Raw genomic sequence first — 27,783 nt, 5'->3', positions numbered from 1 at the left:
AGAAATATATAGCTTTACTGAATATAAAAAAATCAGTATTAAAATTAACTTTTTAAAAAACACATACTTTACAGTTGCAGTCGAATTCGGTAGTCCATCGCTCTCTATCCATGTTTGTAACGTTAGCGATATTTTTCACATATGTCATCACAAGATCAGGCCTTTCCGGCCAACCCGAGGTATAATATTTGCTAAAAACGGCTGAAAGTGCATATTTAACTATTGAATGTATTAATAACATAACAAAGTATGTACTGTATGTACTTAACAAAAATAATTCAACTGAACTTCAATCTAGGAAAGTGGAATTAATTTCAAACACCCTAAAACATCTGAAAGTTTGATAAAAATGTTCATTGTTGCTCTGTTGCTATTACAATGATTTGTTTTTCTTCATGTCTATCTTTGATAAGTTCTAGTTGAAAATTTAAAATTAAAAAGACAGGAATGAATAAAGACTTCCTGAATGCTACTTTTCACATTTGCAAAATTACACGTTGAATTTCATATTTTATATTATTATTTTTATCCAAAAAAAATAAGAACCAGCATAAAACACAACTGGCATGAAATATCAGGAAAATTGAAAACCTAAAATGTGTGTTGATTTTGAATTTATTACCGTGAACGATATATGTTGTGTTCGAGCTTAACATGTACCATTTCTTTAACGCTGCCTCGTCAAAATATTTTACATTCACTAATTCTGTAGGAAGATGTTCCATCACTTGGTCCGATAAGTCGAGATGATATATTCGTGACGTTTCCCTTACAAAAACAATACATATGTAGATAAATACTTGTGTTTAAAGAGATATAATTTAAGACATTGGCATCCGACAAGTTTTAATTTCGCTCACTGACAACGATGGCGAAAGGCGCGGAAATAAAACGGAAGCGAATTTCCCCTGTGTACACTGTAAATATCACTTAAATATTTAATGAAAAACACGTGACGCTCTCTTTGATCTTAGGTTGAAAAGGAAGGGAGTATTGTAACGAATTAAACTTTATTTTTTCGAATAATATCTATATTTTAATATTTAATCGTACAATGGCACAAATTATATAAATATACGGAATATAATTTATTCTTTGAATATATACTCAAAGAATGATTCCTTATTCCTTAAACAATATTTTCTTACCTTGTAGACTTTGTTTACCACAAATTCGTAGCTAGCATCTGCATCATCCCAATTTACTCGCGTTATATATATTCGCCCCAAAAACTGAAATGGTAATAAGTATCTTGTTACAAACAGTTAAACTAGATATATACGTTGCTGAGATACTTGATAATAGAAATACACATAAATTCTACGATTTAATTGCAACCAGTTCATCACAATCTTGCTCTTGTACAATGTTTTTATTTTCATCAATTCAACTGATAAAATATATATCAGGTTGAATTCTGTCGAGCCGAATTTGGTAGGTTCAATGTTTATATATATATATATATATATATATATATATATATATATATATATATATATATATATATATATATATATATATATATATATATATATATATATATATATAAACATTGAACCTACCAAATTCGGCTCGACAGAATTCAACCTGTTCAGGAGTCAAGCAAAGGCACGCCTTCATGTTTTCAGCATTTTTTTTTACGGCGACTTGATATTGTGTACCTAAAGAGGATTTTGAATTGTAAAAACTTATAAATCATATCACGTTATTAATCATTTTTCATCGTAAAAAGTTTTATTTCTTGCTTCATATAAAATATGACATGCTAAATCAACTACCAAACTAAACATTACCAAACTATTGTATGTTTTCTTATGGAATTTAAATGATTGAGCCTACTACAACTACAAAAGGCCACCATTCAATCTGCCATTTTAAAGAAATATACATTATTAAGTGAAGATATATGCAATTTTAAGATGACTTTTAGGATGGTTATTTAAACTATTTTTTTTCGAAAATAATATCACTAAATCATGATTCGTTTCCATTTCTAATGAAGTAACTAAAATAAGAGTAAAATGGAACAAACGTTTCATTTTGAGCAACTGTAATGCCAAGGTGAATACCTTTTTTAAACCTTTTTAAGCATACCGATTTCAAGAAAAACATATCTTAGTATATGTGTAGCTTGGTGCTTTTAAATCTGTTTTTAGCTTTACTTTTTAAATATGTTGCGGACTTTGTTTTTGTTGAAAATAATAAAATGCTTGTGTCTTTTTACTTTTTCTCTGAAAACTTCAAACCCGGCAAATTAAAAAAAAATGAAATCAATTATTGTGTCATATGAATCTTGACGTCATATCTAAAATAAAGGGCAGTTAATGTTACGTCACATTGACAATCTGTGAGTTATCTCCCCCTAACCCAAACCTTACCATGAGAATAACAGAAAAATGTTTGGTTTTAAAGCTTTGTTAGTGATACCTCAATGGTACCTGTAATTATAAGAGATATTAGGACACTGATATTAAAAGAATTAATTGCTGTCCTTAACAAAAATTAGGTTGCTATAACCTTATACAATGATAGACTTTATTGTAGGTCGATATGTGGTTATATGGACCCGTATCAAGTGATATAGACCGAAGACACAGAAAGTGATATCGACTGAGCTTGCTAACGATCAGAAAAAAAGGTGAGGTAGACAAGTCTCGTTTTCTGTACCTCTAATTCTAATGATTTTTTTGCGGTTATGAACAGAAAACGATACTTAAAGAATTATACTTGGTTCAAAATAAGTTCGGATTCTTTAAACAATTTGAAATGTTTGTTTCCCTTAGATAGCCATTTCAAAAGTCGTATGTCTCAGTTCGTATGCGGGATTTATTTTACATATTTATTATATTTGTTGAACTATATGAAATAAGTTAATTACTGTTGTACATGTACTCTGGTTCATAGTAAAATGTTTATGAGGAATATTTTAGTATTATCTCAAAACCAAAAATAAATTCATTCGTCAGAATACATTTTTTTCTTTGAAATTGCTTTTTTTTATTGGTAACTTTATGAAAACATTTCGACATTCCCTGTCCATTGATATCTCGATATCAACGAACGGACTATTTGCATGATACCAGCTAAACTTTATATATTGAATTATTTTTTAAGAAATATGTAAAGATTTATTTATTTCGAATGCATCTTAAAAAATATACAGATTAATTATTTTGATAAGATATGCTTTACGAAGCATGTCAGTTTTCAGTTGTTTAATATTTTGAACGCAATTTTCCTTTTAATGAAAATATACAGTTTAAGCGCATATAAATAAACGATATTTTCATATGAAATCATAATGAGGTATGAAGATTTTATGACCGTTTTATTGCCAAATATGGACGACCAACGCTAGGAAAATGAGTCAGTCAAAAACGTTAACGTAAATGGACACCTTAGAGCACCTTGCCGTCATTAAGTTTTGTGTGCACGCAGAAAATTCTCCAAAGGAGATTAAAAGGTTCTTAGATGCTGCTATTTGTATTGCAAAACGGTTTACAATTGAAACCACAATTGGATTTGAAGGTTTGTAAATGGAAATACTGATATCTTGATATCTTGCAGCACCCCGACCCCCTATACAGCCCAGATCTTGCACCTACGAATTTTGCTTGATATCCTTATCTGAAGTCAAAACTGTGTGGACAGAGATTTCTTTACCTAAATGATCTGCGATATGACAAAAAGAAAATGACAAATAATGGTGTGGACATGCATTTTATAAATAGGTTAATGACATGAAAAGATGTGAACTAAAAGGTGTTTACTTTGAAATAAAGTGACAGGTTTAAATTGCCTTTCAGTAGTTCGACGTCACATGACGTCGTGGAAATATGAGATGGTGCTCCGTAAGTCCAATTGATGCAAAATGAAATCGCTGTATCTATTAAAAACAACTTCAAAATCATATGATTTTTTGCACACTTTTTTCAGTTGATTGTAATTTAATAAAAAATACGACATCCTACACAGTACACGGTAAATCACTTTGTCCGCGAACTTTTCTAACAACCCTCGTATGATAATATCCTTAAGTATATATTATTTACATTGTAAATACAAAATACTAGATATTCATTGATTTATCACTATGGGTGCGTTTAAGAAATTCCATATCACATTTTCTAAAAATAAAAGTTAACTTTTGAAATAAGAATAGATTTTATGTGAGACTGGCATATGAGATTACGTATAGCTGTATTACATCTGTACTAATGCTTCATTGTTTACCAACAGAAGAAAGTATTAAGTTTATCACAATCTAACTCACACTCTCCAAACAATAGCACGTTAATCAGTTATAGATTCAGTTTCTGCCAGACAATGATGAAAAAATCCACTGAGGTATCCGCTAATGCTTAGTAATGGAAATGAAATTTGAAATACATGATATCTTCGTCACATATATTTAAATTATGACTTGTTGAACGATAAGTTCAACAGTTCTGCAATACAAAATCCCGTTGAAGTCAACTTTGTAACATATTATTCACTAAGAATACATATAAAAACAAACATTTCGAGTCTTGCAACCAAAACAGTTAATGAGCGTCTAGTCAATCAATTTCATGTATTTTCTTTTGGAGTTCATTCTTTGTTAAAAAAAAAAACTAGTTAATGAACATTATGGATAAGTATTAGCAATATAACTCTTTTACCATGCATCTGTCAGTAAAAAAAACAATTAACACCCTCTTGTTTGTGCTATATTACAATGAGCCCTTATAGAAATAATGTGAATTATTTATTTACTTGCACAATTCATTATTCTAATACAAAAAATGGTGTCCAAGTAGTGGACAATGCACTCGATTTTCATCGCTGAAACCCGAGTTCAATCCCTGTGATCGACAGTGGTTGAATGTGATAGGGTATGGCGGTCGCCAGCTTGGACACGTGGATTCTCTCCGGGTACTCCGGCTTCTTCCCACAGCAATGACCTCCTCATGCTAACATCCGTGTCATTGACAGATATTAATATAAGTTGTAGAACTTGTTTATCAATCGTTGTAATATAAAAAAGTTCAGTTTAATAGAAAAATTATGATAGAAAACACTGATTATTGAATCGAATATTTCAAGAATATCATTTATTCATTCTTCATGTTACCTATCAAAAACAAGTTGTTCAAAATCTTTTCAGCATATGAAATTATCGGATAATATGCATGTACGCTATACATCGCTTATCGTCACCATAATTATGGTGTCTTGATTTTGTGTTATTGCGTTTTCTGTAGTATATCGCAGTTGCAGTCAATACCATCTGCTCCACACTTTCGTGATTTAGAAGTTCCTTTTAGCATGCCCGCTGGTGATTTCTGTTGGATGTACACATATACAGTGTATTTAACGTGATCACGATCGAAAAAGAATGATATGTTATTAAAAAAAGAGCAACATGAAAATCGGATAGAACTTTCCCGAACTTTGTAACCAAGGGCGGGAGTTAAGAGGACGAGTTTGTAATTCATCACAAACTGATCAGCAATCTATGGTTATTTGAAACAAAACTTGATAAACAGAATGCATTAATTAAACACGGTTTTAGTTTTGATGACAAGCCTAACGTCGATTACGGCTTTCATGGAAAGCGGTTATACCAATTAGCGTCATGGCGGAAAGTGAAGAAAGAGTTAACCATTGGGTAGATAGTCATACGTTATACCTAAAAACTCTGGCTTGTAGTATGCAAATGAATATGCATGCATTATTGGTTTCTTTATTTCGTACACTTTTATCACAATAGATTGATATTAAACCTTATACATAAATTTGTACATATTGGACGTATTGTGGTTTGCGTCTAAAAAAATAATTAAATAATGTATGAACAAAACGAGGAAGTTAAGTGGGTGGAGATGGCAAATGTTTTTTTCCCTTCTAAACAGTTTTTGCTCTGAAATTTTAACTTCGAACAGTGACAAAAATTATTGTGAAATTTAACCAAAAGATCAAAATTAGCTAACACGACGCAGTAAATGTCGGCTCACTGGTTTATTTAAGGAATGAATTCAATATTTATTAGTTTTATACGGTATAAAATGGTTTATAAAAAAGCGTAAACTGTTCCAAACCATTTTATATTGTATAAAACTAATAAATATTGAATTCATTACTTATAATTTAATTTATTTGCCATCAATTGTTGATAAAACAGTCATTTGATCTATAAAATGACATCAAATTGCACAAAATTCAAATGTAACGTCAGGCGGATTGATACGTTTATTGACGTTAGTCTTACTATGACGTAGGCAACATTCTTTATACGATATAAAATTAATTTTTCAACCAATCAGAAAGCGTGTTACAACCAGAATTAAATTATAATCAAATAAGAAAGTTTGCTATTTTTTCAGTCAGCTGCAACAAAAAAACAATTAAGGCCACGTACATGTTTACATCGTCCATTTCAGTTTAAATTTTTCATACCTGACAGCTCCATTAAACATCTAGCCATGTTGTTTTTAATTGTGTCAAGAAAGCAGTTAAAGAAAAATAAATAGACACACCATTTATACAAAACTGAGCTAAAATATGGTTCTACATATTTAGCACTGTATCAAGTTAATGTGTAAAAAGCTTAACAATAAAAAGCTTGTGCAGAAATCATCTAGCATTTTAAGATAAGTGTTTAAAAGTCTTGTCAAGTCGATATAATTCATGATAAATGAATGTTTTCACTTATTTATTTAAAATAAGTTTGAAATAGTTGTAAATATTTGTACATATAACAGGACATAACACTTGTTAATACCATGTAAGAAACAGTAAATCAATTTTGACACACAAATTTTTGTCCTTATAAAAGTTGTGCTGTCTGATAATTTTTTTTATACTTTTAGGGAAGAATATTTGTTTTCTGTTTTAAAACCACAAAAATAAAACTTATGCCCAATTCACAATTTATGACATCTTAAAAACAATATCATAAAAGCATCTTGAATCAATTTTATCTAAATGGTAGAAAGTGCTTTTTTTTGTTTAATAAACAAAATGTAAAAATACAGGAACACGTATACACTTACTCAATACATGAACTCAGCAAAGATTATAAACAATTGATTTCTAATCAGCATGCTTAATTTTTTTTTAAATGCTTATATTTTACCATTTACATGTAGTCCATTTGTTTTAAAAAAGGCTCACATTTTAAGGATTGTATAAAAAAAATTACATTGAAAAGACTATAAAGACAAAGATTGTTTGTACAACATACCAAACTTATCAAAACTATATAGTATCACTTACATGTACATTGTAATTTAATGAGAATTATACATATGTATTCATTTTTTTATCATAGTAAAACTATTGAGCAAGAATCCGAAATTCCGTTTGATTTTGTTGTGTAAAATGTAAAAATATTAACTTGAAACAAAATTTACGGTAATGATTCCATTACCTGCTATTTTTTGAAAAGAAAAACAAAATGTCGCCATGTTAGTGGTGGATAAAGATTGCCAACAACAGGAGTATGGCTAAGAGAAGTCCAAACCCCAAACTTAGACCGAGAGCGAGACCACCTACAACACAACAAACAATGTTTATCAATGATTAACAAAAGCAGAATCTGATTCTAGTTCGATATTTACATTCATGGTATACATTTCAGCATTTCGAAAAGCATTGACGATGCTTGTATCCTTCTTTTTTTCAACCGTGGGATCTGCCTCGTTATTATTTATTGTTAAAAAAGAAGTACATGTACTGTTAAAACCGATGTCTTAAACATGACGATTATCTTGAGGAATATTCAACTATCTGTATATGTTGAAAATGATATGTCTTTTTTTTTAAATGTGCAACGTACAATACATCTACTACCTAACCCAAACCTAAGGCATAAAAGGTACTTTGAAGGTTAACAAACAAATATTTCATTTTCGAACAAAAATTTTTTTTAGGAAAAAAATCAAACAGCATTTTATACTTCATATTTACAACTCAACAATTTTCAACTGAATTACTTTTTTTCTACACCAATCGACCGCCTTAACCTATGTAATGTTTCATTAAGACCTCACGTTGGTTAAAAATTGCCAGTGTAATATTAAAAATTTATTAAATGAGTAATATCAACCGTATATTGAGCTTGGCATGGGATAAATACTGTTTGAAATTTAAATTTAAATAAAAAACATACGATAGTTGTAATTACGGTATGTTTTACAGTGGTAACAACGATATTGTTGAAAAGCCAATCGTGTTAAATAGTTCGTGTAACGTGGGTGATCGTTCGTGTAACGTGCGGGATCGTGCGTGTATCAGGAAAATTGGTTTGCATTTTTTACCGTGCGTGTTCGTGCGTGAACGTGCGGTTCTTTCGTTTTGTAAATTTTTTTTACGGAATGCCAGGATTTATTCTCTAAAAAAGGCAAGTAGTTTTTCTAAAACAATGTGAATTTAAATCTTTTTGTTTACAGAAGAACATTGACAGTTGTTGACATTCATTCTCTCTTTCGTCGTTAAATACATTTAGTAAGTATTTCCATAGCTCATTCAATCCTTTGTTCGGGCGAGTAAGTTTTGCTTATTTTATAATTAGCCTATATCAAGCATCCATTGTGTCATGACTCATAATTTTAATCATATTAGCAAGAGCGACACGTTGAATGAAATAGGCCAAGCCGTCCCATTCCCTGTTTTAAACTAAACGATTATTCTCAACGTTTTTCTTTCAAATGAGAATACGATACGCATTATTATCTGGTAGATTGTATAAACATTTGTTGAAATAAAATTTATTTAGATGCTCTAAAATTTAGAATAAAAAGAAATAAATCAATTATGTACTGTTAACAATGTAAATATTGTATGTGAAAAATCAAAAACGAAATTCTATGGAACAAGGTAAAAAATTTACCTGTATCCCGCATAATTAAATCGTACGTAAGGGAATTAAATTACATAAACAGTCAACTCGTGTGTAAATAATTTCGTGTAGTTTATGCATTATTCTCATTTCTATTTCACGTAATTTTCTTTAACTTATAATAGAAGTTAATATTCGTTATGGAGACAAAAAAATTAATTTGTGTGTGAATCCTATATATTTTTGTATGGATGTGTAAAAGTGTTTACGCGTAATCATGCGTAATATATAAAACAGTGCATGCCTAAAGCACATGTCGCTTTTCAATAAAACACAAACGTAAAGCAATACAAATTAAAGTTATACGTTTCCTTAATTCTAATCTAAAAATTGATTTTGATTTTGCTTGTTCAATGGTGTAGAATCGTTCGGTTGCGTGTTTTATCGTTTTTGTTCGTGTATCGTGAAAATTCAGTAAGTTTGCGATCTTACGTGTATCGTGCGTGATCGTTCTTGTATCAGAATCGTGCGTGTGGTTTGTCAACAATAACGGTGCTACCACGGTATATATAATTAGGAATAATAATAATTAACTTGCTTTGATCGCAGTGCTTAAGGCCCAATCCCAGACCTATACCAATGACAATGGCAACGACATTGAAGACTATGATGATTAAAAATTTCCTCTTTCTGAGATCTAAACCAAAAAAAAATCTAAATAAAATAAAATACACTTTATAATCATTTTACTATTGATAAGATTGAATGATGTGATTATAAACACAATATATGATATCACTGACTTTATCAAAGACACATAATAAATACATTCTGAAATGATTGTACATATTTTGGACAATATTGATTATTATCAAATGATAAGTAAAGCGCAAACCAAATTAAAATTGTGTCATTTCTTTGATAAAAAATATAAAAGAACATGGTTACCTTTGAACAATTCACTGGATGGCATTAGTATCATAATAACTAAAACGATGATTGACACCATCAACACAATCAAGAAACACGGCAAATATCCAAATAAGAAGGGAGAGCAACCTGCTGCAAATGAAAAAAAATCACAAGTTATTGATTTGATGATTTGTTGGGGTCAAAATATTATCTTTATTACTGACATTTACCTTGAAAATAGAATGGTCCAACTATATTACTGAAAGCAACAGGACCAGCTGGGAACTGTAAAAATTTCACTCTGAAGAAAACTTTTCTCCCTTCTAATTCTCTTTGTTTTACAGGTAGAGCAGATAATGCAGTTATTCTTCTTTCTATATCAAAACTACAAACTCCGGGAACATTGGAACTTTGAAGAGACACTGGCGATTCAAGGTATGAAAATGGTCCGTCTAACTGAAAAAGACAACTACATGTATATTTTAACAGTTCGTTAAAATTAACGAGCAAAAGTACAAATCAAGTGCACATGAGTTTGCCAATCTTTTAAGTTTCATGCAGTCGTAGTTATAAATTTCTTTTTCCATCTCTCTTTATGCAAAGTTGGTGATATTAGTAACGTTTATGACTTTTAAAATTGTATCTTTTTTTTGATAAATTGAGTAAATATCTTAAATTGCGCTTACGACAGGATGTTTGCTATATTGCTAAGTACATGTATGCATCAAACCCTTAAAGAACCAAACCAAGATGTCAATATTTATTTGAAACCTAACTAATTTGTTACTTTAAAAAAAAGTTTATATAAATTGGAAATTAAAACAAAATATTCTTTGGCGATTTTCAAAGAATTATTCGTTTGATCATATATATCATAAAAAATTGGTTACTTTTGACGCCCCAATGAATAGGGATGGTGAATGAAAAAAAACCCAAACCCTAATCTTAGAATATTTATATGGTAGTAAAAGGTCATGCAAGAAGTTTCATTAAAAGGTGTACGGTAGAAATAATTAAATAATTAAAATTGGCCTCGTTGAGTGCATAACTAGTTTTGTTGTGATGTAGGCGCTTCATTGAAAAAAAAATCCCTTGAAATAAAAAAAAAAATACATGATAACCATAATTTTTTTTTTACTAATAAACATTAAATTTTGTCATTTATGAAAATAACTCTTATTGAAAAATTGAATAGAGATTTGAAAACATATGTGGTTATATTTGCTAATTGATATGTTTGTTTAGTATTTATAAAAGAATTCCAAGTTTGCATGCGCACTTGTGAGCGGTGAACGGTGAGAGAACGCAGGGGATGAAAAATTTATTCAGAATGCCACGGGAGGTATATTCATATCGTGTTTCAATAATCAGGTTAAAATCAGCCTAAATATAATATTATCTAACTGAAGGATAAGTGATCGCTAAACGAACAGTGGGCAAAAGGTGAACGCTTGGTCACACACGGTGAACGCACGATGAGTGCTTTGTGAACTCTGAGTGTGAACGGAGCTAAGCGGGGAGCTCAAGTTAAAATTTTTGTGAACAAACAGTGTGAACGCAGTGAACACACTGTGAGTGCATGGAAAATGGGAAAATAAGGCGTTTCAGGAACTGTATGAAGTAATCGGTATTTAAAGATTGCATAATCTATATTCCATATTACATGTACTACATAATGTAGCAATAGAAAATTTTTAGTAATGTGGTTATTAAACCTGCTCTAGTCTCTGAATTGTTTTTAACAATGAGAAAGACACAAGGGATCGACCTGCTGTCGTGTTTTCAAGAGGTTAAAAATGTAAAATTGCTAACGGACTACAGGTGACGCAAAACCTGCGACGACAGGCAAAGATCAAGGGCAATAAGTCACCAGAGATACTCAGATGACCTAAAACGATTTTTTCGATTGTCCTTACAATGTAATTACCTCATAGCTGTACTGGACTTGTACCGATGGATTATACGGATATAAACAATCAACAGTTGATGTTAATATAATTTCATTTCCTTTCATACTGCCTGTTAGGTTTGTAGAACCCGAAAACCCACCTGAATGGAAATAAATAAACAAAATTGAATCTTTTAAGATAAGTAAGTCGATAATGATTAAGCAGCTTGAATTTATGTTCAACTTATTTTTTCTAATGTTCAAGAATTCATATATCTTACTACAAAAGTACTATTTCACCTTTATGAGATACACAATTTTTTTTTTTCAAAAATGACTTCTATAATTAACATAATCTACTGTATATCCGTTTTTTTCGTAACGTTCTATTTTCTGATAAAACTGAGATTTAAAAAAAATACAACAAATATATTAAGTATTGATTGCTATAAAACTTTAAAATTGCAAAAAATGACTTATGCTTTGAAACAGTTTTTTTTAACCCATTTGCGAAAAATTTTGTCATATGCAAACCAACCCCCCCCCCCCCCCCCCCCGGGTAAACGTATTTTTTGTCAATGGCTGACTCAGATACAAATGTTTGTTTATTCAAACTTCACACAATCTGTGTGTGTGTGTGTGTGTGTGTGTGTGTGTGTGTGTGTGTGTGTGTGTGTGTGTTGTGTCGCCCCAATCAAAAAAAAATCTCTGAAGCGCAATGGCTATTTATTCGGTCTACTGGCCCAAGGCGTTACGAATAAATGCGAGCTGCTTTTAAAACTGTACCCCCCCCCCCCCAACAAAAAAAGTGAACCATTCTCCTGTGCTCCCATTATGAAACTATCTCATATTACCAAATCTAAATGTCTATCGCGGAAGCGTAGTGGCCATATAATATATAATCAGTCTACTAACCCATATGTTCCGTGTAAGAATAAAAGCAATATATCTTTAAAACTCTATTCCACTCCCACCCCCCACCCCCCCCCAAAAAATAAAATTAAAAAATGAATTATCAAGTTGAACGCAGTGTGTTTCCATAATGCATGCAAAAAATCCATATCCCTTAAAAAAATAAAATTCAGGCTTGTATGCAAAACGTTTACTAAATATGTGCAAGACCCTTAAAATTAGATAAAAGCAAATAAAGAAATATCATCTTCAACAATTCAAAATATATGAAATTGGGGAGGAGCCTCTGTTGCAGTGAATATATTTGAACACAAGATTTATTTCATTATTATATACGAATACGAAGTTCTCTATGAAACCTTGCTTGAAGTGGCAGTCGAACCTTGCCAATGATACAAATGTAATCAATATTAAACATATATTTACTCGGTATTCTCATTTGCTTAGTTATATTTTTGTTTGAAATAATTAGTTCCAGTTCATACAATTTTCTATCTCCATATAACATGTTTTATGTTCATGTTAAAACCCTTTATTTACACACTTCCTCCAACGTCCCTGTTTTATGTCAATGGTAAAAAAATCGTGATTAACACACTTAATCGTAGATGCAAACAAGAATAATCCACTTTTTAAAAACAGAAAAAATACTAATTTATTCAAAAACTTACAATTAAAAAGGTTTCTGGACATACCATAACTTTCCCAAATATTTACAAAAATCGTGTAGAACATTCAAATTCTCAGGTGACGCTTTGGTATTTTTATATCCAGTTAAAATAAGCAACATGGTCATACGTTTTGATGCTGTCGGTAACTGACCAGTTAGCTTATAGTCATTCCATGAATGAAATTAAAAGCAGCAACGATTTTGGCTTATCTATCCTAACCCCAGGTGTATCTACCTTACTTACAGGTACATACTGTATAAAGGGAAATATTCTTCTCCATTTTATTTTCGTCAATTTCGCTCTCTTTGTCGGCGTGCGAACTTAAGACTTGACGAATTCCAGGGTCTCAAAATGTGTCTGGGTGAACAAGATTCCGCGAAACTGTACATGTTTTCAATTGTAGAAGGGCGGAAATTTTGCGGGGCGAAAAAACCCTGAATACAATGATTTTTTTTGAAAGTCATTGTTCATTATATCTTTTTTGTCACCTGGATTGTTCATTAATATAATGATAGAATTTATAATTCTGAGACGTTTTCTTTTTCCTGTTGTTTGACATTTAAAGGTTATTTAACGGTTATATAGAACAACAAACGGAATCAAGAGCTAGCATTGGTCACTTATTATTGTGGGAAAATGCATCTTTATGACAATATCAGCTTTAAGATACGACTGTTTTCACAACAATTTCAATGTAACATTGCAATTAATATTTTTCGTAAGATATCTAAGTCAACCTTTACTCTTACATAGACTTTCAACTGCAATTTCTATTGAAAGGAGTTTCTTGAAGAAGGTGTATTCAATAAATGCGATCAATACAATTTTTTTTACAAACTACCCGATATCTGATAAATAAAATCTGACTTGCACTTGTTAACACAGTGGCTCTTCTTACTATAGATTGTAAAGGATATTGCAGATGATGCTGTCGTTCCATGTGTGCATGACCATATACAGTTATCAGTGGCGTAAGCCAGAGAAGATATTTGTAAATGTATTGCATTGCTTCCGTTTGGAATCATATTTGCTGGACAAAGAAATACAGAACATGCTGCTCTTGATGAACCATTGCATTGAAACACAGTCATTTGTGTTAAGTCAGGAATTCGGCATGTCATGTTGCATGGATGGTTTTTCACGGCATGACGGCATGGTTCAATTTCTACACCAGCGTTATCTCCATCTTCAAAAATGTTAATGATACAAAATTACAAGTAAAAATGATAATTCACAAAGGACTATGTGCGGTATGGTCAAATATCTGCCCCCAATTTTAACCAATTTTTAAATAGTGTCCGATAAAAATCAAATCTTCATAAATCATTGTACAGTGGATGCCTATAACTAAAATCATGATTTTAGTCATCATTGGTCATTCGCTATTTATCTTTGACGTCAACTAAATGACCTAATTCCCGAAAATTTGTAAACAATTGAAAATATTTTCAATTTTGCTTTATATTTTGCATTCGAAGGATAGAGCGCAGGTCTGCTCAAGTACGATTTTATATATATGTTTTTCTTCTGATAAATATACTCATTGAACTAAAAAAATGGTACATGAGCAAGCCTGCACTCGATGTTTCCTAGTCGAAAAACTATCGGAAAACACCCGTATTGTGCTACAAAACATCAATATATCAAAATTAGGCAATCTTCATGACGTCATTTCTACATTATGACGTCACTGTGGTGATAATCTTTTGCACCCTTATTTTAAATATGATTCTAACTATCTTCCACCTTATTTTTAAAGCTCTTTATAAAACTTTAATTTTGGGGGCAAAAATGCATAAAACCGCACATAGTCCTTTATGTGCCTTTGAGTAAACATATTTTGGATTTATTCAGAACAAATGCGTACCACCCTAAAATCTATGAAAGTGACACAATTTCTATACATATATAGCACATAGTAAAATATTAGTTGTTGTATGTTAAGATAAATAAATTTTACTTCAAGTAAAAAAAACCCTGAATAAGCGATAAATCTTTAAGTTTTATCATCTTTATTAAACCGTTTGATCATACAAACTTTAATAGCTAGGGTAAACATAACTGTAGAATAGCAGCGTCAGCCAGGTAAAACCTTATTTATTGCGTTTATTCAAAAACACATTGATCTTCGAAGGTAACGTTTCGAAATTTGATCCAACATGTTGAGCCTTTTGTTGATATGTAACTATTGCCTATAAGAAGCACGTGAGTTTTTATCAGACAATTACAAAGACTTTATCTGCTGAGGGATAGATTTACAGCAGGTTTTAGGTCAGTTAGGATTTGATAAGATCAAAGCCATGTGCAAGAATAGAAAATCGACTGTTATCAGTTAAGATTTTAATAGAACGCATGGGACTGGAAAAGGAACATGACAAAAATTGATATGCTGAAATGTAAAGTAATTCTTAGTGCTTTGAAAACATTTATACTACTTGTATACTTTTTTACCACATTTCTTTTTACACAACAAATTTTAATACACAATTTGTGTATATATTATGGTAATCTTTGTTTTAAAAAGTATAAAAAAAACCCCAACTTTTAACCACTTTTTTCATTGAAGATTACAAAAAAATATTCCCAAAAGATGTAAAGTTTCAATTTAAGTTACCAAAGTGCCAAATGGATCAAATCATTTTTGATAAAAACAAAGCAGAAGCAGTAAAACTCAATAACCATAATTTGTTCGGATGATTTGTTTACAATTAATAAATTAATATAGGCGTATCGAAAAAGACAAAACCATAAAAAGAAGTTTCGCAATTTGATACTTACACAGAAATCCTAGAAAAATCACTGCTAATAAATGCCAGTAGATCCAAGTCTGCATTTTGATTAAAATTGATAAAGATACTGAAAAATAGGGAAAATATGGAAATTAGTTTAAGAGTTTTAAACATAGGAAACCACTACTAATCTAATGAATGCCTTTTTAGAACATGGTTTAAAAGAATTGTCTTATCAATCACAATGTAACAAAATATTTTGAAAAAAAAATGTTTTTTACTTAAAGTTTGTTGCTGCAATGTTCCATATGTATCTTTACAATATTCGTTACTGAACATATTTGCTTTCATTTTTATTAGAATAGTTTTTTATTCTTATTCTAAACTTTATCGCCTTTTACGACTGTGATGGAGAAATGATGAACTTCTTTTTTGTAGTTTTGAATTAAAAAACCTGGTCGTTAGCCTAAAACTACTTTTTACTAAATAAACGTGATTCACATCAAAGTACTGAAAGCGTACATACCTGTCAATATTACAACATATTTAGAGTGTGATCCAGGTATCTTTTCACAAGAGAGGGAAGGGCCGTTTAAACCCAAACGTTTTGACCTCATTGGTCGAAACATTTTAATGTATGTTTACATTTGAAACATTTTAAATTTCCAGACTTTATATCAATCACGATGTCTAGCTATCATTTTTTATTTAAGCTAATTTTGCTGATTAATTCGGTCAATAACAGTAAGGTTAATTTTTATTTTTTATTTTTAAGTAAGTGGTTTTTTTCTGACCTTAGTTAAAAAATGGTCATAAATTACCAACAGCGAGCGCTGCCTTATCTTACAGATAGGTGCAGGTATACACTTACACACTTTGTATATCATTATTTTGGTATTTATTCTAGCACGCACGTGTGTTGCCAAATTTTCCATTTAAACTAAATATCATTTCACGCTGAATGTAACACTGTAAAACTATTGATGTCAAAATATGTGCATTTCTGACAATAACCCATGGTATTTGAAGATAGAATTAATACTAACTGCAGTTATATGTATTTTATAAATTGATGGAAGTGATTGATTTTGTAAACAATTGTTTATGACACGGGTAACCGTTTGTTGGAATGTGGCGATCGATGATCGAAAAAGTTTAAACATTCTTATCTGAAAAAAAAAACCACCAGGTTAACATGCTTTTGTAGCGATATTTTTTTTCAGAGAAAGGAGATTATTCTTTATAATTCATGCTTAGAGATATCTTTACAAGGATTCAAAATACATTGTTTAAACTGGCGGTTATATTTGTAACCTGACTCAATTTCATGAATTGGTTTGACTATATCTGTAAACATGTATTTTAAAATCTCTTTGTAGAAAGAAAGATAATTATTGTATGTTAACATTTGGTAAGATATTTTTCAAATAATTTTGTCTAAAAAATTTTGGACAGGTTGTAAATTATATCATGTATATGGGGATAGCGAAATGTGTATATTTCAATAAAATATACTAAAAAAAAAAATCGTATTGTAATATTGTATAAACGCACTTCATGACTTGATATAAAATAATTATGTTGTATTTATTTTATTATATTATATTACAGAGAAACATTACAAAGAGTCTAAAATTTACATCATTACAAAAATCTGGTTAAGTGGATAATGTGTAGCTGTCTACATTTGTTGCCGTCAAATCCCGTTACATTAGCGAACTATGTCAACAATCGTTCCTTTGATGATCAAGTTCGTGTACAAAACACAGCATTGATATGTTTGAAAACATAACTTTGCAACTAAATGGTCTTTTCCCTGCATACTATAGCAATTTTTCATTTCAATTTTTGAAAAAAAATGTCCACGACAACTCACGACTTTCTCTCTTATGTTTTAAGATATAATGTAACATACAATAAACCCATTACTGTAAAATTCACCCCCCCTTTTTTTTTTTTTTACAGTTTCGAGGTTTTTTCCGTTTTAAATAAAGATCGGTCTTTCATTTCTGCAATTTATAATTACCTTTCTATAGGGTTACTTTGTGACAAATTTGGTTGAAATTGGCCAAGTGGTTTTAGAAAAGAAGTTCAAAATTTGAAAAGTTTACAGACGGGCGTACAGACGGACAGACAGACAATGGAAAAAGGGTGATCAGAAAAGCTCACTAGAGCTTTCAGCTCAGGTAAGCTAAAAAAGTAATCGACGAAGATTACGGCACTTTATTCTAAGTCGCGGAAGCTAACTCTATAACATGTTATAAGGCTGTTCCAGGTATTTTTTCCATACCCCTAACTAATAGGGTACATACTAGCTTGAAAGCGACCATACACAATTATTTCATAAAAATAAACATCAAAATAAATGGAAAAAAATAAGCATCGGATGCTTTGTTTTTTTTATATCGTCGGTTCTATAACACACTCGGCCGCACAGAAAAATTATCATAACGCGATTACACGCGGTTTCAACTTCTCTGCACGATCTGGTGTGTTTTAGGACCGACAACATCTAAAGTAAGCATTCAAAGTTTAAATACATGCAGTTTTAAAATGTGAATTGATAAAGACGTTACGTTGCTTTGATAGCTGCAAACTAGTACCTTATATTCGCTTTATAAACACAGACAATACTCAAATACATGAACTAGCACAGTTACCGTCTGCTGCAAATCAAAAGGGATACATTCAAACTTATTTGTTTGTTATGTATGTAAAGTTTATATTATATCGCACATTTCAGGGCCTTCCAAATTTTAAAACAATCACATACAAATTTATAGCAATCATGTACAGATTCACTGTTAATGATATACAGAACTACAAATCTTTGTTATTTACAAACAAAATATGCACATAAGGTTAACGAATTTCTTTCCTTTTATTAGGAATGTAGACACTTTTGATTGTTTGGAGGTATTTATAAAATCTTTTGAATAGTCGTATTTATAGCTTATTACGGGCCGCCGGAAGGCGGTCCGTTATTTGATACACATTTAAATATTGTTACTGCGTTTCTGCGGGATAGTTCTTTTTTAATAGAATTAATACTATGCTTATTTTTATGAATTAAACGTAAATTTGCATGTAGAAATATGTTTTATGCCTTTTAGAAAATATCACATATTTTTTGTTTTACTCGTAAATGAAAAGTATGTCATACTTAGTAGATTGTCGTATTTGGCGCGTTTTTATCGAGACTATAATCTATTCGGAAAATTTCGGAGTTCTTCATTCTTTTCAAAACAATGCATCAGGATCGGTATGCGGGACATACTAAAGACCTGAAATACGAAAGACCTGAATGTCATTAAATTTTATATAAATGATACATTTGAATTTCTAAGTGCCGTGTCAAATAAAATGACTATATAATGCATTAAGTTTTCATTCAATACAATGCAACAAAAAAAATGGTTTGAAATACATAATCTCCAAGAGAAAAATGATAAGTTGAACTTTTTATTAGAGTAATGTAAAAATCAATGTGTTCTCCATTACTTCATACTATGGCAATGATCATACAATTTCCGTTAGAAATGCTTACAGTAACGAAATCGATTCTTTATGATAATAGTAAAATGTTAAACTTCAAAGCAAGTTACTGAAAGTATATTAAAATTTACCATACAAATTAGTACAACCAATGATTTATACAACAATTATATTTTTTGCGGCCCATTTGACGCTTGCGTCAATATGATTTCTTGTGCCGATTGTGATTGAAATCGGTTTGTCACAATATGTAAACAATATGCTCTTGCTGTCAATTTAACCCCATTTTAATCTTTTTGACTTGTTAGGGCAAGGCTACCCGTTAATTCCGCCTAAAATCAAAGATCAAATTCAATTAAAGGTTAACACTTTTGCTATTGCTTTTCTCCAATCTATTTACAAAACAATGTTATTCGTATAGAATGACAAAATAATAGTAATTTTGCAACTAAATAGTTCTAGTATGTGTTCATTGAAAATAAAAGTATGAAAATATCATGTTTGTTAAATTAAACTTTTTAAAAATCATAATAACGAGAGAGAGAGAGATAGAGAGAGAGAGAGAGAGAAAGAGAGAGAGGGAAATTTCCTTATGAAAGAAACTATATTAAAAAAAAAAAAAATATATATATATATATATATATATATATATATATATATATATATATATATATATATATATATATATATATATATATATATATATATATATATGAGTAGAATATAAAGATCCAATGTGCAAATGCTTGTTGTGTAGCGCACAAGGGATGCCATTACATCTGAACAGTTGCCCACCGTCAGTTGATTGGGCGTTTTTCTAAAAATATGTAAAAGAAACCCACTGCTCTCTACTCCACATAGACTTTAATTTGAGCAATTTTAATTTCTCAAGTTTAAATGAAAAATAAGAAAATCTATACAAATCAAATAAACCTTCAACACAGTAGCCATATCGTAAGTGTCCCAACTCCCAGGGTATTTAACTTCAACGTTTGGTGTATACTTCCGTGTGATAAACGTGACTTTATCAACGGGTAATGCTTTATCAAACACCTCCGTTCAGACCGATTTTTGACATTTTCCTGCGCTTTATATATATATATATATATATATATATATATATATATATATATATATATATATATATATATATATATATATATATATATATATATATAATATCCTCTCACTATAGGTAGGTCTTCGTCAAATTGATAGTTATGTCAGTGTTTGTGCTTATAATATGTATATATCTATGCAATGTGCATTGCATTAATTCTCTGAAATAGTCGCTTAACTGTATTCAACCTCGATGAAAGGCGACGAAGTATTGCACGGCCAGCGCACGTTTTCGTTCGTGGTCAAAATCAAGATGTTATCTAGCTAGATTGCCAAGTGGTTGGCCAGTTGTTTTGGTCAATATTTTGTGTGTACTAAAATATATCATGAACGGTTTAGCTCCTATATGATTTGGTGTTATGTGGTGATATCCCCTGTATTTGGAATATAATACTTTTAGTTGGTAAACCAAATAGCCCCTAGTTGGTTTGGTGCTATGTTCTGTAATATCCGGTTTGCTTTGATCATATAATAGACGTTTGGCCCCTATATTGTTGGGTGCTATGTTGTCTTATTCATTATGGTTGGATTATGATATATAGCTTACCAAAGAGTCCCTAGATGGTTGAGTGCTATGTCGTTATGTCCAGCAAGCTTGGATCTTCTGGTGACCTATGATTGTGTGCTATGTTGTAATATCAAGTATGGTTGGATTATGATATATGGCTTACCAAGGAGCCCCTTTATGGTTAGATGCTCTGTTGTAATATCCGGTGTAGTTGGATTATGTTTTGGCGGTTTACCAATGTTGTCATATTCAGTGTGTGGTGTTATGATATGTGTTTACTTATTGTCACTATATGGCTTAGTGATCAGTTATCATATCCAGTGAGACTAGTCTATGCGGTATATAATTAAATAGCTACTACATGTAAATTGTAGAGTGTTATGTGGTTACTCTGATGTGGGGTGAGTGATACATTCTTTGCATGCATATTGAGTTTGCAGTCCAAGTTTGGTTAGATGCTCTGTAGACATAGATGTAGATATATTTAAATTATGAGTTTCTTTTTTTTTTGGTAAGCTGCTAGGTCTTCATGTAGGGTGTAGTTGGAAGAAACTAATTTCTAAAATTTGATTAAATATGGTAACCTTTATACTTGTTTAAAAATGGTTACGACCAATGATGCCTCCGTATATTTTCAATCAAAGTTCCTCAACACCAGCATTTAATTTGATGAACCGATAACGATTTTTTCTGAAATATGATTTTACAATACAGAGAACAATATCTCCTTTGAATTATCTTATGCGAATTTTTATGTATGTTTTAAAGTGAAACGGTAACAAAATGTTTTGACTTGATATTTTGGAGATTTTAATTTGATAGATAGTCCAATCGATTAATAATTTCTAAAAATAGAGTGAAATTTTCACGATTTTGGTTTAATCAGTAAGTATTGGTGCTTCACTTGCATACCAAGTAGAGAGCAGTGGGAAAAATTATAAACTGCAAGTTTATAATTTATAAGCAATATACAGTCTAATTTTTTCATATCTAATAAATATAATTTTGTCTTACATCTTAAATAGTTTAATTTGTTTTCATTCCTAATAATAAGATACATTTATCTCGTTCAGATGAGAACTATATCTCATTAAAAGATATATCAGTATCAGTTATAACGAAACGATTTTTATTTCATAAAATATATCTTTTCTCTCACTTAACGTTGATTTGAATTTATGTTATAATACATGTACATTGTAAAAATAATATATAGTTACTCCCTGTTTACAGAATACAATGACAATATTGAAGAGACTTTCTACATATAACAAGAAAATGTAATGAAGAAGTTTAAATTTTAAGAGGATCATTATTCAATAGGGGTAATTTTTCTTCACGTAGAGTTTACTTAATTTTATGAAAGTAACACTTATTCTTAAAGCAATTCCTCAAAAACAAAACAGATAAAATTATTTTGTTATAATACCGTTGTTCATTTAAATTGAATTTAAATTAAAAGTCAAATTTAACCCATCTAAGTCAAATTGTCATTAAATTAGGGACAATATGAAAAATACAACAGCAAAGAAAAAACTACGACAAGAATCAGTTTATTCAAAATATTGTAATTCAGTCACATGCGCCATGGTTACCCCAGGTACATTTCCCTTCAATATTCTTACAGTACCCGCTTCTACGACAGTAGTTGAACGGTACTTTACACTCTTTCATCTCTTTAACTGGATCAGACAGACCATTAGAAGGCCATCCCGGCGGTCCGATGACAGGGGCGAAATTGTTAAAGCTGATCTGTAATAAAAATCTTGTTCATTTAGAATTAACTACTTTTTGGTTTATCTTGATTCCCATATGTATTTGACATACTTAGTTAAAACATTTTCCTCATATATGTTAAAAGGATTAAAATTTATTTAACTCATAGAAGAAACGTTAACATTAAGTTAATGGTTGAAATACAAATTTGCATTCATTGTTTTTTTAACGCTACAACCCTCGGGGAACTAAACAGTATTTTAATTTCAATGTTTCCATAGTATTTATTAACTCTTAAACACAAAAGAGTCGTTTAATAATATTCAAAATGAATTTCGGTTTTCGTTGTCTATTTTACATTAAAAGTTTTACGATATCATTTAATAAATACTTCGTTTATTGATCAGTTAATTTGATTGTAAGACGACAAATCCATGTAGATCTCATTATTATTTAGAAAAAAAACTACTTTGATACCTGCATATAATATGGAGATAATTTTATAAAGGCATATGAACGTACATCATTTGAAAAAAGAAAAATTGAAACTTTTGTTTGCACATAATTGACCATAAAAACCCTAATTACCTCGCAGCTACAGTCGTAATAATTCTCCATCCGTTCAATGTCCTCATATGTGACATCAGTCATCTTTTTGTAAGACAATATTCTCAGAAAGTCACCTTTATCATCAGTTTTAGCTGAAAAAAATCCAAACCAAAGCTCATTAAAAAAATTCAGTAAGTGTTTTTATTACTTTCACTGATGAAAACATATTTATTACTTTCACTCTAACTATGCGTTTTGTCTTTTTACAAAGAAGCTTAAATGTTCCAAAATATTTCATAAACCATACACTGGCATTTACTTACAAGAATAGCTCATGCCAGTGACAAATAGTTTTACCATTATTTGGCGAAAAAACAATTGACACAAAAACTTGACATCTACAAAATATATTTGGCTAAGTATTAAATTTCAATTCTTAGGTCAAGAGCTAGTAAATGATTACAGATGGTCTTTTTGGTGTTAGAACCTAATGACTTCATAATTTATTTGATGAATCTTTTCCCGTATTATACGGCTTTAAATGAATCATGTAGAAAATAAAACAATATTTTGACATTCCATATTTAATCACGGGATAAGTAATCCCGGTACCTATTTTCAAAATGACATCATTTTAAAGAGGAGATTAAGAGCTTGATTAATGCCGTTTTTGGAGAGACTATAGCCATTGTAGATACTTGTACATTTCGTTTGTCAGAAATGGTCATTTTTCTAACCTATTTTCTTCATATTCAATAGCAAATGACGGTTTGAAACCTGGCTTTTTAATGTGTTTACCAAAATTTTAAGCCCAGATACACTTTATCAGACAAAGTTATTGTTATGAAGCATCATTGAAAGAACGTATACTGAATTTCATAAACTTGTAAGCACCTTTTATTTACTTGACAAAACTTCGCGATTTGTTACTTTTAGTCTTCATATCTTATAGAAATGGTTGTTTAAAACATGATTGTTTCATAGTATTTATCAAACAGATAAGGCCTGGTACACTCTATTAAACAAAGATATTGTTATGATGCATCATTTAAGGAATTTATTTATTGAATTTCATAGACATGTAGGCACCTTCCATTTACTAGATCTGAACCTTAATAAGCTGTACTTTTACAGTCAGCAATATGAATAGAAAAGTTGATATTCTACATGTACCATAAATTAGGTAGATGGTATTTAGATCAAGGACTTCCGGCCCACAAGAACTTGCTACTCCGCGACCAATTAGTTTTCTACCCTTTGGATTACCCTGTAAAGATAGCGTTACTGAAAACAGGGTAATATTTGCCTTTTAGTTTCCGAATTTAAGACTGGGAGAAACCGTTTTCAAATATACACGTTTAAAGACGAAAAAATACGAGGAGAATCTGATCCTTTACACATAAGTAAGATGTAATAAACAACCTGACAGGAAACAGTTATAGCATTAAAAAGTTACATACATAATTAAAATGTCCCCTAAAAACCTATTTGTCCTTATCTAATTAACATATACATGTATGTTAACAAATTGTTATAGGATTAAAAAAAATTGTACATAAAAGAAAATCGATGTTTAATGTTTTAAAGAATAAATAATATGGAGTGAACGAACATTACGATAGGTAATTAGAACTTATAAAATCATTCCTACCTTGTACATAGTCTTGATATCATAATCATACTCAACTGCAGTCATATTAATTTTGCCCTCTTTCCTTTCCACGGTAAAAGCTATATCAAAACAAAACAGAAAAATGCATCATTCAAGGGCTCGAATTGCATGATTTAAAGCCCTTGAGAATTAAAAATCGAATTACTGAAGAACGGACGCGAGTTTATTTTGTCGATGTTTATTTATTTTAAAATCAATGATATGTTATTTTGCATGACAAGTATATATACAGTACCGATCAGACCCAACCTAACAGAAAGTAAACCCAAACTAAACCCTGGGTTTACTTTTTGGGTTCACTCTGGGTTTACTTTGGGTTTACTTTGGGTTTACTAGAGTGGAACCAGAGTAAACCCAAAGTAAACCCAAAGTGGACATAGAGAGTAAACCCAGTCAGAAATATGCCCCTGAAAGCAGACACTAACTGTGTATTCGGAATATACAAAGGGTAGGAATTACAGGCAGTAGGATGGTAAGATAAAATACTGGTCTGCTTCACACTTCAGTGCATACAGTAGACCTCAAAAGAAATTTCAAAGTAAACCCAAAGTAAACCCCGAGTGAACCCAAGTTTTCAAATAGTAATCCCAGAGTAAACCCCAAGTAAACCCAAAAAGTAAACCCGGGGTTTAGTTGGGGTTTACTCTGGTGTTAGGTTGGGTCTGATCGGTACTGTAGTTTCTAATTTGAATAACGCACATTTTTATAATATGAATTTAAAGACTTTTTCGACAAGAATGTTGAGAAACTCCCATATGAATCTTGTTAAATAATATTTAAAGATAAAATTAATTCAATCAGACTATGTATTAGTAATAGAAATATTTCTCGAATATTGTATGGATCCAAGCAATATTGAACTCTTCTCGTTCAAACATACGCTGACACCGTAAATCTCCGACAAGGATTTAAGGAGACAGCCGAGCGTCGGGTTGAACGAGACTGTATTGAACTCTGGCGTAGGAATATATGCGACTGCCAAATTTTTTTAAATTATTCGTGCCATATAAAATCTGACTGTATTCAAGGTATTTATAAATAAGTTTTCTTGAAAAACAATGCTTCTGAATACATTACATAGAAATTATCAATTATTTTCAACTAACTAAGTCGTGTCAGCAGCAATGATTTCTGCTTAGTTCCAAACACTGTTTTACTTTCGGTTTGTCCGAGTAACTGCATAGGAGAGTTGATTAAAATCAACTTCCCAAAACTAATGAAATATTACCAGTTATGTGTCAAATTTAAAACAAATTAAGGAGTTACAGCAGGTGGTAAAAACTATTTCAATTAATGTTTTTTGATTAAATTGAAAATAATACAAAAAATAAATTGATAACTGAAATTAAAAATATTATTACTATTTGTACTATTTTATATTAGTACAATGTTTTTTAGATAATGGACATCAGACAGTGTTGTTTGTATTAAGATACTGTAAACGTACTACATTTGGCTGTGTATTCTATTTAGCGTTTTTGGCGGAATGCAGCTTCCGCTTAATCAAGTACATCGCTAAATACCATGCATATATGTAAACGAATAGTCACATTTTGGGATACGCTATTTAAAATCTACGCCAACTTGTTCAAAAACTTTTTTTCCGCCAAATATCGTACACGCCAAATATAATTCGTTTACAGTATTCTGTGAGAAAACATGCAAATTATCTTAGTGATAAGAAAACAAATCGCATACCAATATCAGCAAAGCAGTAATCTATTTGATCGATTGTTGGCATCAGCCAGCAGCCAAGACAAAGAGATGCTGCCCCAACTAGAGCTGCGAGTCTGAAGAAGATCATCATGTGTTCGAGCAACAGGATCAGAATGAAGTCAGATTTGGAAAACTTTTAATGGGAATTTATATCATTTACATTTATCTAGATTGGCCTGGTCGTACGTCATTTGGAGTAAATTTGAAAAATGCACCAACTTTTTGTGTTGTTGGCATTTTGTTAGCATTTGTAGAAAACAAACACTAAACTGGAACTAAATCGATAAACAGTGGATTTCAGAATATTACGTGCGGTTAATGTATTTTTGTTGCTACCGTTCGTCGTCAATAAAAAAGACCTATAAACGTTCTTATGGCACTGGTATACACAGTTGTAAAGAAAAAAAAACATTCAAATCCTGTGAACATTTTATTTAATAGTAGCAGGTTCGATTTCGGTACATATTTAAGATGTACATGTATATGTCATACTTGTATTCATAACTTACAAACAAGAGATGCTAATTCCATGTTGTTGTTTCCAATGATAACTGCAAAGAGAAACCACCGATGCAATTGCTTGATTTAAAAACAAAATCTTTCATACTTCTACAGTTAATTATTAGTTATCACTATAATACTCATAATACTCATCTTTTTTACATAGAATATGATACATACTTTTTTTTATGTTACACTTTGTATCAGCCTGAGATACTATTATGTATTGTATATTTATTACATACTTGATATCTAAGACATTTTTATGCCTTAATTCAATGAAGACGTAACAACGCGTGAAGTACATTAACCATTGTGACGTATGAATCATTGTTTTACATTTCTACCTAATTCTGAAGAGGAAACAATTGGAGAAGTTCTTAGAGGGGTGCAATACGGATCCGTATCAGCACTGCAGATTAATAGCAGCCCCGCAGAATCCGTATCAGCCCTTGATACGGATACAGGTAATATAATGTTAGCTGCATCGCACATGTAAAAAGCCTGTATGTATCACTAAATATGTAATTAAAGGGTTTATATTGCTTTAGCCTTCCATATAATATTTATCTGC

The 27,783-nt window shown here is 30.8% G+C and overlaps 2 protein-coding genes across 2 annotated transcripts; both read right to left on the bottom strand.

The window, feature by feature from the left end:
- Nucleotides 1–6,544: 6,544 nt before the first annotated feature.
- On the bottom strand, nucleotides 6,545–16,047 carry LOC128163714 (uncharacterized). The gene is made up of 6 exons (XM_052827356.1): nucleotides 15,983–16,047; nucleotides 14,103–14,390; nucleotides 11,661–11,782; nucleotides 9,964–10,189; nucleotides 9,770–9,883; nucleotides 6,545–7,532 (listed from the first exon to the last, which is right to left on the bottom strand). The coding sequence occupies exons 1-6, from the start codon at nucleotides 16,035–16,037 to the stop codon at nucleotides 7,450–7,452; spliced, it is 888 nt and encodes a 295-aa protein (XP_052683316.1). The 5' UTR covers nucleotides 16,038–16,047; the 3' UTR covers nucleotides 6,545–7,449.
- Nucleotides 16,048–22,627: 6,580 nt separating this feature from the next.
- On the bottom strand, nucleotides 22,628–26,799 carry LOC128163716 (uncharacterized). Its single transcript, XM_052827358.1, has 5 exons — nucleotides 26,691–26,799; nucleotides 24,972–25,051; nucleotides 24,494–24,587; nucleotides 23,360–23,472; nucleotides 22,628–22,807 (listed from the first exon to the last, which is right to left on the bottom strand). The coding sequence occupies exons 1-5, from the start codon at nucleotides 26,797–26,799 to the stop codon at nucleotides 22,628–22,630; spliced, it is 576 nt and encodes a 191-aa protein (XP_052683318.1).
- Nucleotides 26,800–27,783: the final 984 nt, after the last annotated feature.

This window comes from Crassostrea angulata, chromosome 9 (genome assembly GCF_025612915.1).
Source record: "Crassostrea angulata isolate pt1a10 chromosome 9, ASM2561291v2, whole genome shotgun sequence".
Taxonomy (NCBI): domain Eukaryota; kingdom Metazoa; phylum Mollusca; class Bivalvia; order Ostreida; family Ostreidae; genus Magallana; species Magallana angulata.
The sequence above is the reverse complement of the archived record's forward strand: the minus strand, read 5'-3'. Positions and strand labels throughout refer to the sequence as shown.

Bases quoted from the DNA above. Each gene is read 5' to 3' on its own strand.
- LOC128163714 (XM_052827356.1), bottom strand. From the start codon at position 16,037: ATGCAGACTTGGATCTACTGGCATTTATTAGCAGTGATTTTTCTAGGA. The intron at 10,190-11,660 runs GTAATTACATTG...TGTCTTTTTCAG, and splicing joins AAGTCCAGTACAGCTATGAG to TTAGACGGACCATTTTCATA. The intron at 7,533-9,769 runs GTAACCATGTTC...GTTGTGTTGTAG, and splicing joins ATCCAGTGAATTGTTCAAAG to GTGGTCTCGCTCTCGGTCTA.
- LOC128163716 (XM_052827358.1), bottom strand. From the start codon at position 26,799: ATGATGATCTTCTTCAGACTCGCAGCTCTAGTTGGGGCAGCATCTCTT. The intron at 25,052-26,690 runs GTATGCGATTTG...GTTTTGATATAG, and splicing joins TTACTGCTTTGCTGATATTG to CTTTTACCGTGGAAAGGAAA. The intron at 23,473-24,493 runs GTACATGTAGAA...GATTTTTTTCAG, and splicing joins TACCATCTACCTAATTTATG to CTAAAACTGATGATAAAGGT.